Genomic DNA, 19,621 nt, shown 5'->3' with positions numbered 1-19,621 from the left:
TGCGTGGTCCGTCGGGATGGGTGCTTTTCCAAGGGCCTCTGGCCACCAAGAGTCATCCCAGGCGGAGGGGGAGGTGCCTAGGATGAGGACTTCTGTTTTGTCTGAGTTCAGTTTCAGACGGCTGTGTTTCATTCATTCGGCTACTTCTTTCATTCCTTCATGCAGGTTGGTTTTGGCAGTGTTGGAGTCTCTGGTGAGTGATAGGATCAGTTGAGTGTCATCAGCGTAGGAGATGATGTTGAGGTTGTGTTGGCGAGCGATGGTCGCGAGGGGGCTCATGTATACGTTGAAGAGGGTAGGGCTGAGTGAAGATCCTTGTGGTACGCCGCAGATGACTTCTGTGGCCTCTGACTTGAATGGTGGGAGGCGTACTCTCTGAGTTCTTCCGGCAAGGAATGAGGTGATCCATTCCAGTGCTTTTCCTTGGATTCCGATGTTTCTGAGTCGTTGTAACAGGGTGTTATGACAGACTGTGTCGAAGGCTGCAAGCACCCCGCTCCTACCCTTAAGGTTGGACTTGGGGCTGAGACCTATCGAAGTCAAATTAGCACTTAAACCCCTCAGGCTCTGGCACAGGCTTTGGATAACGCCAGAGCTGCTGAATTATAGGCTGGAACTGAAGGAAATATTACATCATTATAGTGCAGCATAAATACCGTGGCTTATGTCTTTAAAGCAGGAATTTTTAAGATTGGGATTGCCTGCACTGTGGTATGATCCGGAAAGGACCTGCCATGAGGTCTCACGCAAGTCGCTCATCAGGATTTTTGTTGATGAAAAACTCTCTGCTGCTCCATCCATCCCCCATGCCGGCACCCCGACTACTTCTTTTTTAATATTCAAAGAATTTTACTCTTTTGAGGATTTTTTGGATGTTATCTATCCCATTGCATCGAGGAAACTTTATTTACAATAGAGATGTGGTACTTTACCCTTAGGAGCTATTACGAGCAAATGGTCAGCTTCTACTATCAAAACATGTCCAGGGTGTAGCTGTACTTCAGAAGAAGAACTTCATGTACTCTTCTTTTATCCAGCATACAGCAAACCCGCGAAGTACTGGCTAGTTCCTTTATGCAAAAACTTGGGTTTCGTACGTGTACATATGCTTTAAGAATTTTAAAAACTGATACCTCTAGTCACATTGTATTTGCAGTCTCTCGATTCCTGCTAGCTATGTGGACTAAGCACAGACGATTGACTGCTAATGGATGTTAAGGCTCATTTGTTATACTGTAATCATGTATCATTCTTCCATGAACGATTTTACAATACTGTGTTTATTTTAATGAATTGTGCCGCCCCACCATGAATGATTTTATTAATATGGTGTTTATTCTAATGTGACTGTCATACTGAAATCGTGCCACATTTCCACAACTGATTTTACCAATATTGTGTTGTGTTTATTTCAATCAATTTTATCATTATTCTTGTATATCGTTTTAACCTGCATTCTTTTATGGCAAAATGCCGAAATAAAGATTCCTTGATGATGATAGATATTAATGTTGCACTGACTGCAGAGCCATTAATTATACCCCTTTGGTAGAACAGCCTATTTGCCAGAGCCAACCTAAGGGTCTGCATCTTTCAAAAGATGGTGTGTTCCTACTGCCTCTACAGGACAAAGCAGTCTTTGTTGCTGAAACGCTTCTGCGGGTTTCTGAACCTCGATTCTCAAGTAAAAGTGGTTCTGGGCTCAGCACATGCATAAATGGACTGAAACCCTCATTTACACTTATTGCTCAATAAGATGATGGGAAATAAGGGTGCTTCGCCAAGGGCATGGGTAACCTACTTTTGACAAAAATAATACGTTTGAAATCTCCACTAGTGTTCACTGGCTTTAGAGACTGCAGACTGAGATTGTATGTGCAGGTCACCAGCTCATTCACAAAAGTATCCACCTTTTATCACCGTACATACAGGAGCTGGAATCGACTCACCTATTCATGAGTTGCCCCATGAACCACACCCCCTCGATTTTACTTTTCTTTCACTCTATACCCTACTCCCTTCTTGCCCAACTATCACCCCATCACCCCTCCCTTCCCCTTCACTCCGTCCTCTTTCCTCTCTTCACACCCTCTCCGTCCCCTAACCCACTTTCTGTCTCCTTTCTCTCCCATAGCATCCTTTTGAGGCATGTCCCAGACATGATCAAGGCAAAAGACCTCCATCTACTACTCAGAAAGAGTAGACCCCGATAGGTTAGTTAAGTTCACTACCGTCTCCAGACGATTTTAAAGATCATATTTCTTCTACTATACCACAGGAACGTTTTGTTTATGCACTATTTTAGAAGCTAGACTATCTGCCAACAATGTGACTATTCTAGGAGATTTCAACTAGGGTTCAAAGCCTCTCCCGCCTTTGATATGCGAGCTTGGCTTCCCCCTGACCTGGAGGATGCCACCCCCTGCCCTGAAGCCCATTTAGCACCAGGACAGACACAAAATTAGATAGTCAATACGCTAGGAAGGAGGCATGTTACCATGCCAGTCTGGACACACCTATAGGGTGAGCAGACTGAAGTGACCACGAAAGAAAGGATTCTCCCATCTAGAGTGTGGTGAGGAACTCTGGGACAGGGTGATGCTCACTCCCCACAGGAAATGGTCATCTAGGGGGTGTAGTGACCCCAGGAGTAAGCAGCTCACTGACTACTACCCTTCACTCGCCTTAACACCCCTAAGTTGAGTATTTATGTGGCCGATTTGGCTACTGGAAACTGAGTAAGAAAGAGAAGGGATCGAACAGAGCGAAAACTGAAAACTGCAAAAAAGGTTGGTGCAAAACCCTGCTAGGTGCTTGTACTTTGACCATAGCTGGGACCGACTTCACAAAGAGCTGGACATATTCCCCAAAATCCTAGGTGGACTGTCCAGCACCTGGAAAGATCTCCCTTGGAGCAGAGGAGCTGCTTCCCCACATCTGCAAACAAAGAAAAGCATCTGCCGGGTCCACCGTGTTGCCGCCCATTGAGCCTACTAAAGGAGCTGCCCAGCACCAATACCCTGGATACCAGCAGTTGCAGCAATCAAGGCTTCTTGGTACTCCAATCCGGACTCCAACAGAACACAGACAGACCTAGAAGTTGAGGGACGTCAGGATACACAAGGCCAGCACAGAGAGTGGCCCTGCTGCTCTGGTTTCCCTCTTCACCAGGTCACCAAGACACAGAGTCAGTCTCTGACCACCGTAACTCATTACCTCAAAGCACCCCTGCACCCGAGCCCCACAGCCCGAGTCCGATGTAGACAACCGGGCCAATGGGGTCCGAGACCCCCAAAAGCTGAGTCCCCCAGTCAGCACTGCAGCCTATTTCTGCAGGGACCGAAAAGCATGAGAGTCTTCAGCAGCACAACACCGCTGGACGCTAGAGCCCCACTGCACACGAGCCCCCCAGCTTGAGTGTAAGTGGACGGATGGTGTCCCTGTGTGCCCAAGACTCTCAAGACCTGATCCCCCCTTTGGGTTCAGCCAGACTGGCCCCCTTGCCCCTGCATTTCCACAGGACCGTTTCCAAGTGAAGTGAGCGGGGTAGCCGACACCGAAACACACCTTGGCACCCAGGCATCCCAGTACCACCAGAGGTGACCTGTTGATGCTGCATTGGACCTTGTCACAGCTTTAACTTAAATCCACGGGAACTGTTCTGTAAGTTGTTTCTAAGTGACTTTATGCAGTATATGTTTATTCCCCATAGGATAACATTACCCCAGTATAAGAGTATTTTATTGTGACTTAATAACTGATAACTTGAAAAGTACATACCCAATTACGGTGATCTTAGTGTCTACATTTAAATAAAAATCTGTGTTATTTTTATAAATTGGTGTCAGATTTTTTATGGAGTGCGTGACTGGTTTACTGACTTTGTGGTTCAATAAGTGCTTAATACTAAGAGCCTAAACTGCTCGCCCACACTACCACAAAAGCGAGCATTTGGGTATGTTACTCTTGCTTCTGTAAAACAATATGGGTTGTCTGGACTCTCTACATAGCGCACCTCATTTTGGTGCACTATATAGAGTGCCAGCTTCCTACATAACCTTATTGTGGTGCTTTTGTTAAGGCTCAAAAACCATTTGAAGGATTAGTAGTCAGTGACTCAACTGCTGAACCGGAAAGTTATGTTTTTTGTTGTAATTACTCTGATATACGCGATTCTTTCCTATAGTCCTGCTGAATTTTTATGTCAAATCAGAGGCTGCAATTTATTATTTTTTAGCTGGTTCGTCCTCAGATGCACAGAGGATTCTTCATACTATGGATATTATGCACTGGCTTAAAATTATTCTGGTTGATATTAACAAAATGTTATTCTGTGGCGACTAGTCGTCAACTACGATGTCCCATTTCCTATGCCCCTGGTCTACAAGATTTGATTGTACAAGGGATTGATACTTGAAACTCTGATCACTATGCAGATGCTGGTGGTCCCTGGAATGTTTTTCATCAGCATGCAGTAACAACCTAAGTGTTGTTTGTGTCGTATTTAAAATCAAATCCATTTGGACATTATCTAGACTATGCCACATTCCTTACATGTAGTAAAAGGGAAGTTCTGGGGTCTGGCAGTGGTTGCACTTGCCAGGTCGACATGGCAGTTTAAAACTGCACACACAGAAACTGCTGTGGCAGGTCTGAGACATGTTTTCAGGGTACTAAGGTGGGAAGCACAATCAGTGTTGCAGGCCCACTAGTAGAATTTGATTTACAGGGCCTGGGCACACACTTTACTAAGGACTTACAGGTAAATCAAATATGGCAATCATGGATGAACCAATCACCAATACAACTTACTCAGAGAGCATATGTACTTTAGCAATGGTTAGAAGTGGTAAAGGGGTCAGAAAAATTAGGAGGAAGAAGGCAAAAGGTTTAGTGATAACCCTGGAAAAAGGGCTAGGTCAACAGCTATTGTGTGGTGCATCACCGTGTGGCATCTGAATGAATCAATGAGGGGTTTTACAAAGCACAGGACTCACCCTGTTGTACAGTGCTTTGCTTCTTCCTTGGGCTAGCACTCTAGATCTCTCCTTGTGTTCTGGGTTCTGGAGTTCTCCTTCGCCCTGTTGGCAGTTGGAGCTCTGGGTTCTGGAGTTCTCCTTCGCCCTGTTGGCAGTTGGAGCTCTGGTTGGACGGGGAGCTGACCTACTTACTTCTGTGCTGCATTAAAGCTTTCATACAGCTTACCTGTTCCTGTGGTCTGCATCTTATTTACATCACACCCCTACAGGGGTATCTCCGCGCTAGCAGCAAAACACAAAAACAAGGAGGTGGAAAACTAGCCGGGCTAAAAAAGTTTGGTTTTCTGACAGCCTGAGCCCCCAAGAATGGAAAATGGGAAGTCCGGGTACCATGGCTTTCGTCAAACCACTAACATTAAGTCAAAGGTTACAAGCTCATTGTTAAGAAAAAAAGCATTTTAGCCATAGAATAACATTAAAAACTCCTTCTGGTATGTGGCTCACGCAGGTTAGTTGCCTAATCAGCTTTGTTAATAAGACAGAGGTATACATTACTCAGAACCCTGTTAGCTGAATTACTGGTCCATCCCAATGCATTTAGGATAAAGAATTAATCAAGAGCGGGAAAGTGATCAATACAGAGGTGAAGGGTGATGTTGGTATTTCACCAAAGTATAGGTATGGCACATCTCGGAAATGACAGATATTTACTAGGTTCCTTGGGAAAGTGCACAGAACAATAATGTGATGAACATGTTAAGGAAAACCAGTATCGCTGGAAAGAATCTCAGGAGGCCCAAAAAACTGAAACTTAAACGGAAAACAGAAAGTGCCTCAAGTTCCTTCACAATAAACTCCAGCCACTCCACAAAGTCAGCTACCTTGCTCATGGTGTAAAGGAGTGGCTGCAGCGCAGAACCTTATACTATCACAAAAGAGCTGTAACCCACCCTGGTTAGTTCTACATTTTCTATTTGAAGTACTGTACATATCTATGATTCATTACCAGGTAAAGAACAACATGCATTACTGGTAACTAGTAAAATAACTTTGGCCGATATTCAAAGTTTTGGCCCATGATTTTCTTACAAAACCAAAATACGTAGAATGGGTCTACTATTGCAATCAACCTATGAGAGCGATTTTAAGATTCATGAAAGAGAGGAAAATTAGCAGGTCTGTTGCAACACTGATCATAGCTAAGGCTCCCTGTTTTCAGCTTTTCCTGATTTTTACAGATAAATACAGACAGAAATTGTTTATTTTCTTGTCTGTATTTATTTTTAAATGTGGATAAAAACGGTAATTGGTTTGCTTTTGAGTAATTCTGAATACTGTCTGTCATGACTGCCAGGCCCATAGCTGTGTAGAAAGATAGGTAAGGTGGCTAAAAAAGAAAGGACTTTTATTAAAGATGCTTTAACAGCAGTAGATATGCACGTGGTTGCTAATTAAATGTGCATATTTTCTTATAAGTGCATTGATTTATCTTCTTTTGGTCTTTACAGCATTGAAGCCTAGTAGCAATTCAAGCATAAGTGTATATTTACCGGTTAAATAAATGTGGAAATATACTAATTTCAGCTTAATTTTTCCAAAAAACCCAAAATAAATATGGATAAATACAGAGAAAATAAGCAAAAAATAAATATGGATAAATACAGACGGAATGTCAAAACAATTAATACCATAAAACCGGGAGCCCTAATAATAACATCTGAAATCAAAACATATGTGAAAGGGAGATTAATAGTGCTGGTAAATAAATGCTTTGGTAAATATTGTATTCACTCACCTGCCCATTGTCTACCACATAGATGAGAATATCGCCTTTCTCCTCAAACAGCCTTTGTTTCAGGGCAGCTAGATCCGATGTGTCATACGTGTACCCTCCATCAGATTTCACAATTGTTAAAGGAACTGTGCATCCTGGGGGGAATACAATCTTGCGCCCTTCGTCCATTTGAACTAGTCCTTCAAGGAATGAGAAAAGGATGCCGGATTAGCTGTATGTGAGGGACAAGTATACTGTTTTGTGACACGTCCTGCTAGAAATAACAATAATCAAGAACCCATGTGCCTCATGACACATTTAAAAAGGATAATGTACTGAAGCCACTAGCCAGTCTCTGCTTGAAAATTGTATTTTATAATCTTTTTGAATTTAATAAGTGAAACACAGTTTGTTGCAGTATATCTGATAATCATAAAATATGTGTTTCCAGGACATTTCAGTATTCAAAGCAGTGCAAATCCCAATGCATTCCGGGCATATCGACCTTTCATCAGAGGACCCTGAACCAAAGAAAATGAAGAACATAAAACATTGCACTTGAGGGGAAACACACATACCACACCCCGTGAAAAACATATGCTTGAAGCATCAGCCATTGGTATGTGTGTTGAGAGCTTAAAACCAAATCACCACTAAACAAAATAAAAAACCATCAAAAAGCGGGGCTGAAAAACTCCAAGATGACTTGGGACAATACTGGATTTATTCAAAAATTCAGAGCCCGAAAGTGAATGTCAGCCCTGAACCTGGGACCAAAGGTGTTTACTAAATATATCACATGAAAAATTAACAAGTGAAATAAATAAGTGCACCAACCCATAATGTATATTAACCCCTTCGCTGCAGCGGCTATTCCGCCGCAGCGCTAAGGGGGTGGGGCGGCCGCGCGGCGGCTCCATACTAGTGACGGAACCGCTCCGTCACGGCTCGCGTGTGAGCTGTGCTTGAGACGGAACGGTTCCGTCACGAACCCGCCCGCCCATTAAAGCGTCAGCGCAGGCGCGAAATCAGTGCCGCGCAGGCGCGGCGAGCGGGCCGTGACGGAACCGTTCCGTCACAAGCACAGCTCACCCGTGGCTTGTGACGGAGCGGTTCCATCACAAGCATGCAACGGGTTAAAAAGGATATTGAAAAATGAGAAGCATGTGCTGATTAGCTGAAACAGGTGCGTATAGGAACAAAAAAAAAAAAAATTGGATAGTGAAGAAATTATCAAGTGAGTAAAATTGAACTAGTGACTTTTAAATAGCAAAAAACTAAACCTGCTGAAATGGGTTACCATGATTCATTGACGAGAACCCTCATGTTATGATAATCAATACCATATGACCAATTCATCAGACACCTAAAAAGAATTAACTAACCTTAAAGACGGAAAGAAACCCACAATGTTGTATATTGAGAAAACATGATATTCAGTGTCTTATTCATCCCATTCGACTGGAAAATGCCCAATGACTTTATCCAAAATATCTCTTTGTAGACGTTTTTTGCTGTGGTCTGGAACTGGATGGTGTTTGATGATTTCCAGAATTTTTATTGACTGATATTATGTCAGTGTTCCACCCAGTGTATGGCTACACTGGATTTTTTATATTTTGCTTTTGGATGTTACTTTTGTGTTCCGTAATAGCCAGTCTTTGTCCTTAAGCCGCAACAATACTAAGGTGGCCCCTCCTCAAGATCAGAACATGGCAAGTCACACACAAACAAGATATTGAAATCCTGTTGTTCGTTGGAACCATGTGAGCTATCACTAAGAAATTAGCCATATACACAATGCATTATATAGCAACAAGATCTTCAAGAAAGAGGATAAAAGGCCAAAGAAAAGATGTTCACCTGTCTATTAATTATACTTAATTGTGGCCTAACTTATAGTAAGGTCAAGGAGAATCTAGTCATATAGTCCCATCCCCCTACCTGTAGGTGTAACTCTGTGTTCCTCACCTGCACTTCATAATGCTGTCAAAAAACAAAGATTTAGCTGGTCGTTAACAGCAGGGATGCAGGCTTGCTTTAAGTAGGCCTAGGACTTAGAGTACACGATTTATAATACTTGCTTTACTCTTCTACCCACTTTCATTTCCAAATTTGATCCAATCAGCTCTCGTACAAATTCCAGATGCTGGGCTCTTAGGCGTGTTTCTGCAGCTATAAGATAGAAACATTTCTGCTTCCAAACTAATATATTTTTAAAGGGAGAGATAAAGCACTCTTTTCCTTGTTTCTGGGCACAACTTTGCATTGTGGAATGAACTCTGAGCCTAGAACTATCATTTGGAAGAATAGGGTCCTTGGCGTAGCTATAAAATTAACCCACTTAATAGCCAATTTGTCAACCTTTTTCTTCATATGAAAGGCTTGTAACCCTTTTTCCCTTACAACCAAAGACAATGAAAATACAAGAACAAGACAATAACATAATAAAATACAACTTTTTAAAACTACCTACTATCTTGAATAAGGAAGAGTGGCATTTAAAGTATAATAACTGATGACAGTTACCTTTATCTTCAAATTCTTTCACAACTGCATCCATTCTGTCCTGGTAAAATGACTCTCCCCTTTCAATGACGACGATTCCTAGGCAATCATAGATTTTCTGGAACTCTGAATGGGACAAAGAAACTCACAAACTTTATAAAACAAGCATTTGCAATGCAATAGGTCTCGCATTTGTGAGAGGTAGCGCTATTGGCGTGGTTAATGACAATGCTTTTTACCCATGTGTTTTGGTTTAGTGTTTGCTTGAACCGACACAGATGGGAGTTGACAAAGGAGATATGAAAGGAAGAAGGAAAACAGACAAGGGGTGGGAATGGAAGAAGCCACAGGGACCTCATGCAGTTAAAAGTTAAAATGTGTACATATCAAATTAACATTAGCCACAGGAGCCACAAAGAACATTAAATACTATCCCCACTCCTGTTTTCCAGTGCCCAAGAGAATGAGAGGCACCAAAACAGTAACAAGAGTAATATGTTGCCTGACAAAAAAATGAGCACACATTGTATGCTTTACAAATAAACACTCCTGCAGGGGAACTGCTTTATACCGTGCATACAGAGACCTTTCAGGGGTACGCAAAAATACTTAATGCACTTCCCTAAAACAGTCCCACTGGAGGAGCCTGAAAGGTACATTAATACTTAACACTTGGTAGACACACAACTTGAATTACTTTTGCTGTGAAATACACAAACTTAGCTGCAAGCACACCAGCTACATTTCCTGAAAACACACACATAATAGCACATCAATCAACATGTGTTGTCAATGAAGCATTTATATTGTGTGAATGTCCTTTGTATCAGGAACACAGACAATGGATATTGTTGATCAGAAACTTAAGCCAACTGTGTTAAAAGAGAATGCATCCCTGGTCACCATGTGATACAAACAGAAGAGCATTTGTTTTGAAATGCAAGTCCTACTTTTGTTCTCTAGTAGTGACAAGAAACACCTTGATGCGCTCTGGCAAGAAATAATAGCACTATCTGTTTGAAAAGTGATGGAAAAAAGTCCACACAAATTTCCAGAACTGTAAAGTAGGCACCATGGGAAAGCACTGAAGTAACGCACTATGTATTATGGCAAAGCAATGATATGTGAGGTATTCTGCTAAGTTCAGGCGGCCCTCTTCTGGAAATACTACTTTTAAACGTTTCTACCAAGGAGTTGAAAAAGCACACCATAAAAAAATTAAAAAGGTATTTATTACACACTCAATCACAAAAGGAAAACGGAGCTAAAGCATGTTTCCAGACAGTCATATTCTGTGGTAAAAAATGACACTCACAAAAATCAGTTGAAAATAATATAACAGAGAGAGAATACACACATGTCTTCAGTCTTACCTGCACACTCTAGTTCCATGTACTAAATGGCTGTGCTAACAAAGGCTGGGTAAGAACATACAACAATCCGAGCATGAAATCAAAATCCCCAGGCTTAAAGTTTCTGAACATGTCCCATCCACAGAGAAGACATGGCTCTTGTTACCTCAAAAACATCAGTGCTAAAATGAGTAAATCTAACCTACTGGAATCCAGTGTAAAGTAAACAAATACATTAATAAATGCCTATAGAGCGAATGGTTCCCTGGCACTGTGAACTTACTGATAAGCAGGAGAAATATTGAAAAAAAGAATTGGCATAGCCAATAGGTTTCGTCTTTGGGAACCTTATAAGTGTTTAGCCACGCAACAGTTCATGTTGTTGCACCAAGGATATTGTGCTGCATATCTAAATACTTAAAGTGCCCAAAAGCGAGACCTTTTGGCTATGCCAATGCTTGTTTGGATAGGTGCCAGCACATTACTCAGGCTAGTGGAGGGTTTTACTTTTTAGGCATCACCATTTTGGTTTGTGCTTAAGGTTAATTAAAGGCTTTGTTGGTTTGTTGTTTGTAGGTCGGGCATAGTGGTAGGGTAGTCACGGTAGGTGCAAAGTGAAATGCTGTTGTTTAGGCCCTGATGGCAGTGAGAAGGGCAGGAAGGATACGTTGATAAGTCTGGGTTCTTGGACCAGGTGTGTGTTCCACAAAGGTGAAGGCCCCTTGGGAGGTCTGCGAGTGCGCTCAGTACGGTAGGCCTGTTTGCCACTGCAATGTAAGGGTATTTATTAGATGTAAAAGTGGTAATTTGAGGACTAATAGGAAAGGAGAGGGAACTGCGGTGAGTGACAGTTTGTTAAATAGGGGCTGGCAGGCACTGCCGGTGGAGCGGTCAATGACAAAGAAAGGGCAAGCTAACGGGCACGGGGCAGCTCAGCTGGAGTCCCGCCGGATTCGAGACATTGAGACGAGAGAGTGGTGCAGTTCACCTGTGGCAGGGCGCGGTGATGGGCCGGGCCATCAGGTGGCACTGTTGCGGCAGAATAGCCGATTGAGCTGTTGAAATAAATCACGCTAGAATTAACAACAGGAAATCAATTATTACTATCTTTTTAAAATATTTTTATTCGTTTTTGTCTGTTCGGACAGTGAAACCGTCTTAAACATAAACATGTACGTGAGCACATCATCTTATCACCATAAACATCTTCAAATAATAGAAAGTCACGATGATTCCTTTGTACAACTTCGAAGAGCAAACATATCACAGTTTTTCTAATCATTTGGGTCCAAGTAAGACCACCGCTCGAGTCATACAGGAGTTTCAGCCGTGAGTAGAGTCGGTGGGGGTGTGAAAGAATGCAACACTGCTACTGAATCTCCGTTCATGGGCCGCCACTGTCCCAAACCTCGTGTCTTGTGGGAACAAAGCACGGATGGCTCAGTCGTAGTGGCACCAAAGGGAGGGAGGGAAAGAGGCCTCGTTCCCTGGAAAGGGTACACACACACACACACACACACTTATGTGGACATAAATATGCCTTACAAGTAACTCTCGGGCTGCCCTGCTGCTGCGGTTGTCCTCGTGCTAGGCGCCCACGTGGGACGTGCTCGTGGTGCCTTGGCGGGGCTTGCTGGGCTTGCTTGTGTGCTTCCTAGAGAGGCAGGAGATTGGGAACGCGCGCGCGCGGCAGGCTCCAATCGCTTTCCTGAGCGTGCGCGTGACATCTCCTGTCTCCTGGGAAGCAGACCCGGCAACTATAGTATCGCGCCTGAGCCATGGAATATGGCTTCGCCATATGCATCGCAGGCGCGAGACCTAAAAAGAACAGCAGTTCAGCTCTGCACTCAATTATGAGTAGAGCACAAGCAGATATTTTATTTACAACAAATCATAATTATGCCAGGATCGACATAAAAACACATTTTGGAAACATTTTATTTCTTGACAACATTACATTTGCGATAAAACAATATATTTTAAATAGGAATACTAGGAAAAAGCTGAAAGTCAAATTAACCTAATCAATCTATTTAAAATATATTGCATGCATACTCCTGACCTTATAAAGAAATTCAAGGACCACAACAAGCACTGACGAACCCAACAGATCTCGCCTTAAAAAAGTGGGCGCCAAGCTACTGGCTTTGCCAAGCTTGTTTGCCTTGGTACTGCCCAAAAGATAAACAAGCAATGGTAAAGCAAGTCTATTTTTCGCCTATGAGAAAAATATTGGCGTTACAATTTTTTTTCTACATGGCATGAAGTAAAATAAAAAAGAGCATATACATACATACATATATATATATATATATATATTCGGTAAAAATCCCAACCAATTCCAGAGAGCCCCTGGCGAGGAAGGAAACTCGGGCCTCTGCAGCAAAGTTTTCAGGCAAGAAATACTTTATTTATCACCCCTCACGACGACGCGTTTCGGGCTATGCAGCCCTTGATCACACACATATATGTATATATATATATATATATATACCAACCAACTCGTTCACAATCCTCAAGAACGACGTCCAGGCCACAAGTAGTTTTCAAAACTGGATTTATTCACAGCCCTACTCGACGCGTTTCGGGAATTGCCTTCCCTTTCTCACGAGTACCATAGTCTGTTTGCATCCATTATTTAAAGTAAATCACGTGACCGCGTTGAAAAAATAGACATAGCCAACAGACTACCACACCATCATACGTCTGGAGCTATGTAATACATTCATTTTTCAGCAATGTGTGGCAAAAAGTAAATTAAGAGTTATCTGATCGGTTGCACATTATTTAAGCTTTGGACAAGGAAATTATACATTGTAAATTCATCATGTACACAAGGTGTTCATTCTTATGGCGGGTCGTTTCAACCCTTCAACATTATCCATGACTTCCCGCAAAATCACATAGGGAAGACATTTTTCACACTCAGTGTTGTTTCCTGACTAAATAAATCACGGAAAAGAATTAACGGCATTCCATTTTAGAATAACAAAATTTAAATAAACAAATTGTGCTCTGCTTGAAAATGCGGTCCGCTAGAGGCTACGAACCCTCAATTATACCGTTCATGCGCATTCGCACTGATCGTCCATTGGGTAGAGCTATACCGCTGCCTCCTGTTTAACAGCTCTTCTGTAACCAAATAAAGTCAAGGGGATCCCCTGCGTATTTTGGAATGATTGCGTCCTTAGTGGAAAGGCAACCTGTTTTTACATTGTCCTGAGTGATTCTTGCTTTCATACATATTGCACCAAATGGTACTCAAGGATTCAGCCCCAGTGGGCCAAGTGTTTATCTACTTATTCGTCCGTTTGGTGTCATATCCAATTCATGACTTACACAAGAAAACACCTTTCATTGTAACATTGCCCAGCGTGGTACCTGTGACAAAATAATAAAATACAGTGATTAAATAAACTACCAACTTCGTGCCTTTCATACATTCATACATATAAAATTAAGATCAGAGGACAGTTTTGGCAGAGGTTATATACATCAGCACACTTCTTTCAGTTTATCCAAGGTGCACACCCAGACCTTCATCGCAATTGTGCCCCTGGGGTTGTAACATGTGATATTTAATTATGAATCTCGACTCCAGGCGTCTAAGTTCTTGAAGTCGGTTCCCGCCTCTTTCTCTTATGGGCACTTGGTCTAGTGCCACATAAGAGAGGAGGCTGTTGTTACTTCTGTGGTGGGACGCAAAGTGTCTAGCCATGGGATACTGTTTGTCTTGGTTTTTTATGGCTCTTAAATGCTGTAAGATCCTGTCTTTTGCTGGTTTAATTGTGCTGCCCACATAGAATTTGTTGCACGGGCATTTAAGTGCATAAACCACATATTCTGTGTGGCATGTCAAATGTTTGGTGATTTTAAAAGGCTCACACAGCTGGGATAATTTTATCTCTTTAACATTGTGGCTGAATTTGCACGCTTTGCATTTGCCACAGACATAGAATCCCTGGACTGGATTTGCTCTCTTACGGTTGACTATCAACGTCTGGCATACTTTGTCTTTGAGACACATGGGTTTTCTGTACGTGATTTGGGGATAGTCTCAGCGTCAGTGATACATTTTTTACTGTAAAAATGTATCACTGACGCTGTACGTAAAGTGGAGGAAAGGGATACCAACCAACCCTCAGCCAAAGAAAAAGAGGAGATAAAAGAAGGAGTGAGATTCATCACTGATTACCACTCCCAAACCAAAGAAGTCAGAGGAGCAATTAATAAATACTGGAATGCCCTCAAAACTGACAAAGATATCCAATTGAGCATCAGAGACTATCCCCAAATCACGTACAGAAAACCCATGTGTCTCAAAGACAAAGTATGCCAGACGTTGATAGTCAACCGTAAGAGAGCAAATCCAGTCCAGGGATTCTATGTCTGTGGCAAATGCAAAGCGTGCAAATTCAGCCACAATGTTAAAGAGATAAAATTATCCCAGCTGTGTGAGCCCAGCTGTGTTATCCCATGGCTAGACACTTTGCGTCCCACCACAGAAGTAACAACAGCCTCCTCTCTTATGTGGCACTAGACCAAGTGCCCATAAGAGAAAGAGGCGGGAACCGACTTCAAGAACTTAGACGCCTGGAGTCGAGATTCATAATTAAATATCACATGTTACAACCCCAGGGGCACAATTGCGATGAAGGTCTGGGTGTGCGCCTTGGATAAACTGAAAGAAGTGTGCTGATGTATATAACCTCTGCCAAAACGGTCCTCTGATCTTAATTTTATATGTATGAATGTATGAAAGGCACGAAGTTGGTAGTTTATTTAATCACTGTATTTTATTATTTTGTCACAGGTACCATGCAATGTGGGAGAGTATGAAAATACAGCACGGTCAGAAAGTGTGTGGCAGTATGTATCGAGTTGCAGAAATCACGCTGGGCAATGTTACAATGAAAGGTGTTTTCTTGTGTAAGTCATGAATTGGATATGACACCAAACGGACGAATAAGTAGATAAACACTTGGCCCACTGGGGCTGAATCCTTGAGTACCATTTGGTGCAATATGTATGAAAGCAAGAATCACTCAGGACAATGTAAAAACAGGTTGCCTTTCCACTAAGGACGCAATCATTCCAAAATACGCAGGGGATCCCCTTGACTTTATTTGGTTACAGAAGAGCTGTTAAACAGGAGGCAGCGGTATAGCTCTACCCAATGGACGATCAGTGCGAATGCGCATGAACGGTAGAATTGAGGGTTCGTAGCCTCTAGCGGACCGCATTTTCAAGCAGAGCACAATTTGTTTATTTAAATTTTGTTATTCTAAAATGGAATGCCGTTAATTCTTTTCCGTGATTTATTTAGTCAGGAAACAACACTGAGTGTGAAAAATGTCTTCCCTATGTGATTTTGCGGGAAGTCATGGATAATGTTGAAGGGTTGAAACGACCCCGCCATAAGAATGAACACCTTGTGTACATGATGAATTTACAATGTATAATTTCCTTGTCCAAAGCTTAAATAATGTGCAACCGATCAGATAACTCTTAATTTACTTTTTGCCACACATTGCTGAAAAATGAATGTATTACATAGCTCCAGACGTATGATGGTGTGGTAGTCTGTTGGCTATGTCTATTATTTCAACGCGGTCACGTGATTTACTTTAAATAATGGATGCAAACAGACTATGGTACTCGTGAGAAAGGGAAGGCAATTCCCGAAACGCGTCGAGTAGGGCTATGAATAAATCCAGTTTTGAAAACTACTTGTGGCCTGGACGTCGTTCTTGAGGATTGTGAACGAGTTGGTTGGTGTGTGAAGGGACTGGCGATCCCGTCCTGGGCCCGCCGCTGGAAGTGGCCAATGCAGCTTTGCGCCAAAACTCTTGCTGGAATATATATATATATATATATATATATATATATATATATATATATATATATATATATATATATATACTGTAACACATGATTCTGTAGGCGGACCTTCGTCTGCGTGTGAGGAAGCATGAAAACACAATAGAAATAGACAAAATGATGTGTGCATTACCAAAAAGCAGTTTACTCTTAAGGGTCTCAGGCTTGGCAAAGATGGAAGGAGTCTTGAACGGATACAGAGGAATGGAGAACCAACCCTCGGAGGATCATTGTAAGTGGAACGGAAGGTAATGACAGTACCTCAGTTACTTCGAAACTCGTGTCTTACCTTGCACCCGAATTGGTTACGTTTCTTGAAAAAAGAGCAAAGGCCTTGAAGCATCGACTTCATCCGGTGAAACAAATACACAGGAGTAATCAGTTTGCATAGTAACCAGCTTAACCCCTTTAATCATAGTTTTTTTCGTGAAAACCTTGATGACATGCAATTCTATGTCACCATACATCATCTGTGCATAAACAAGGTAGAACATAACCCTTATGTACTCCGGCAGGTTCCAGTGAATTAAGTTCTGCAGCTGAAAGGCTCACAGAAAGAATGAGAGTAAAACGTTTATTATTTATTTACATATATATTTATATATATATATATATATATATATATATATATATATAGATATATATAGATATATATATAGAGAGAGAGAGAGAGAGAGAGAGAGAGAGAGAGAGAGAGAGGGTTTATATATCTATGTGAGATAAACGACTTACTTTGAGAATATAGTGGGTGGCATTTCAGTAGCATTTTTGGAAATCAAGCTATTTCTGAGAAATGGCCGGGAATGAGGAACTAAGAGCTTTATTTATTCTTCCACACAACTTTCTTTCCAGAGCAAACAGGATCCTGTACATAGCATGTATTTATAAAATGCCTTAGAAGGCACCCAGTTACTGTATTAGTCCTTTACATAATGGATGCCGCAAACTAAATGGAGATCTGGCTAGCAATATCTGGTACTATTACCAGCCAATTCAAAGTTCTCACTTGATCAATCTCAGAAGAGATGAACTAGCCATTCCAGAAGTGACCTGTAGCTGGACGCTCAACCTGCTGAGCTACCTTCCACTACCACATTATAAAGCTTCTTCCATTCTATAGTCATGTGCTGAAGAAAGACTCGCCTTGTCAAATACTACTACACTGGAACGTCTCATCCTTTTGTATTATTCGCAGGAGTAGTTATACAAGAGCTCTGGCTCACATGAGCCAGAGGCATCAACAACACATACTAAAGTCTTTGTCTTCAACAGTGCCACAAGTGCCAGTCATCGAGGCGTTGAGCTCTGCTATCATGTGAGTGTTTGCTATTAACCTCAGTTTATCTGCATACCGCTTTACTTACTTGCACACAAATTGTTTTATTAGGGGCTACTTATACATTGCACAGTTTATAAACTTAATAGAATGCCATTTCAAAAGTGGGGCTTAACAAGATACCACTGTGTACTAACAAGTATAGCTTAAAGTAAAAACAAGCATTTACAATGCAACGGTCTCGCCTTTGCAAAAGTTAGAGCTATTGGCATTGTAAATGACAAAATGTTTATTTATGTGTTGGTTTTGAAAACAGATAAATAAATGGCATTGTCATTTACAATGCCAATAGCTTAATCTCTCGCAAATGCGAGACCTATTGCATTTGCAACCACACACACACAGAGCAACACACAGAGCCACATGCACCCACACACACACACACAGCCACACACACAGACAGAACCCCACACACACAGAGAACCCCGCATACACAGACAGAACCCCCGACACACACACAGACAGAACCACACACACACACAGAGATCCACACACACACACAGAACCACACACACACACACACACAGTACCACACACACACACACAGAACCACACAGAGACAGAACCAAACACACACACAGACAGAACCACATACACACAGACAGAACCCCCCCACACACACACAGAACCACACACACACACACACAGAACCACACACACACACACACAGAGCCAGGCTGCGTCACGTCAGATTACGGGCCGGAGTCCTCGAGTCAATCTAGACAGCTGGGGACCCCAGCCTACCCTCCACTGTGCTCCCCAAAAGGACAGTGGCCACCTTGTGATAACAGAGCACAGCACCCCAAACCAGGTCCCGTCTCGACCCTATCAGAACCCACATCACCAAACTGGGCTTAATTTGTATACAAAAAAAAAAAAATACAGTTGCCCAAAATGTTTGTTAGGAGGCTGCAACTAATTCCCTCCCAGTTTGGAATGCCCGCTTCCTTCTAAAGGTCATTTCCCACTTCTCCCCACTGGCACCACTCACTTCTGTATTGAGAATGTCAAAGCCAGATTGCAGCCAGCAGGCAAAACCAGCAGGCCAGCTTCCTACACAGTGTGAGTGTGTGTGTGGGGAGGGGGGGGGGGGGGGGGGGGGGGGGAGTGCGCAGGGTGTGGCTAGGGAGAGTTAGACAAATGTTCCATGGCACTTTCCATATTTTAAAAGTTGTGCAACTCCTTCACAAAGTTTCCCATAGAAAAGTAATTACAATAGGCACACATGACAATAACTCTGTATGGTCTGCAAAGAGGCCAAGGATTGAATGAGCACTATTGAAAATCTTTATGGCACAGTGATTTTCGCTAATAGACACTCGCACTGCCTTCCCTCATCCTAAGCTACAGAGCTCTAAGGCATGCTATCATTACCACTCAGCCATCTCTGGAACTCACTCCAAAACCTAAAGGCGGCTCAGTTTGCAGTATGTGCTGTACAAGATTCATATGTTAAACGAAAAAAAAACTGTAGAAACACATCATCTGGGAAAAGAAATCACTCTCAGGAAATAGGAGTCCACATACCATGCATTTTGCGGTAAAGCGTGAAAACAGCACCGACTTGAATAAACATAAGCTTTGTTGCACATATTGTTGAGAAAGAAATCATTTTCTTTCCTTTGAAACACAAGGGCTTTAAAGAAAGGCCCACTTTCAGAGTTTGTTTTTAATTTAAAAACTGTTGGTGCTAACCACCACCATCCCCCATAAAGCGGTCTCACACACTTTCACACTCATATATTACATAACACGAGGGGGGAGAAGAGCAAGCACAACCAACGAGGGGGGG

General features: G+C 42.2%; 1 protein-coding gene across 2 annotated transcripts in view; it reads right to left on the bottom strand.

Moving 5' to 3' along the window:
• Positions 1-19,621, bottom strand: part of RARS1 (arginyl-tRNA synthetase 1) — a 209,097-nt gene that overhangs the window by 80,503 nt on the left and 108,973 nt on the right. For both annotated transcript variants that reach the window (XM_086931412.1, XM_086931413.1), the window contains exons 9-10: positions 9,283-9,387; positions 6,775-6,953 (exon numbers count right to left, since the gene is read on the bottom strand). In XM_086931412.1, the coding sequence (XP_086787538.1) occupies positions 6,775-6,953; positions 9,283-9,387 (284 nt within the window). The remainder of the gene's footprint in view (positions 1-6,774; positions 6,954-9,282; positions 9,388-19,621) is intronic.

Source organism: Lissotriton vulgaris, chromosome 7, assembly GCF_964263255.1.
Source record: "Lissotriton vulgaris chromosome 7, aLisVul1.2, whole genome shotgun sequence".
Taxonomy (NCBI): Eukaryota; Metazoa; Chordata; class Amphibia; order Caudata; family Salamandridae; genus Lissotriton; species Lissotriton vulgaris.
Note: the sequence above shows the minus strand (reverse complement) of the source record. Positions and strands in the feature narration are given on the sequence as shown.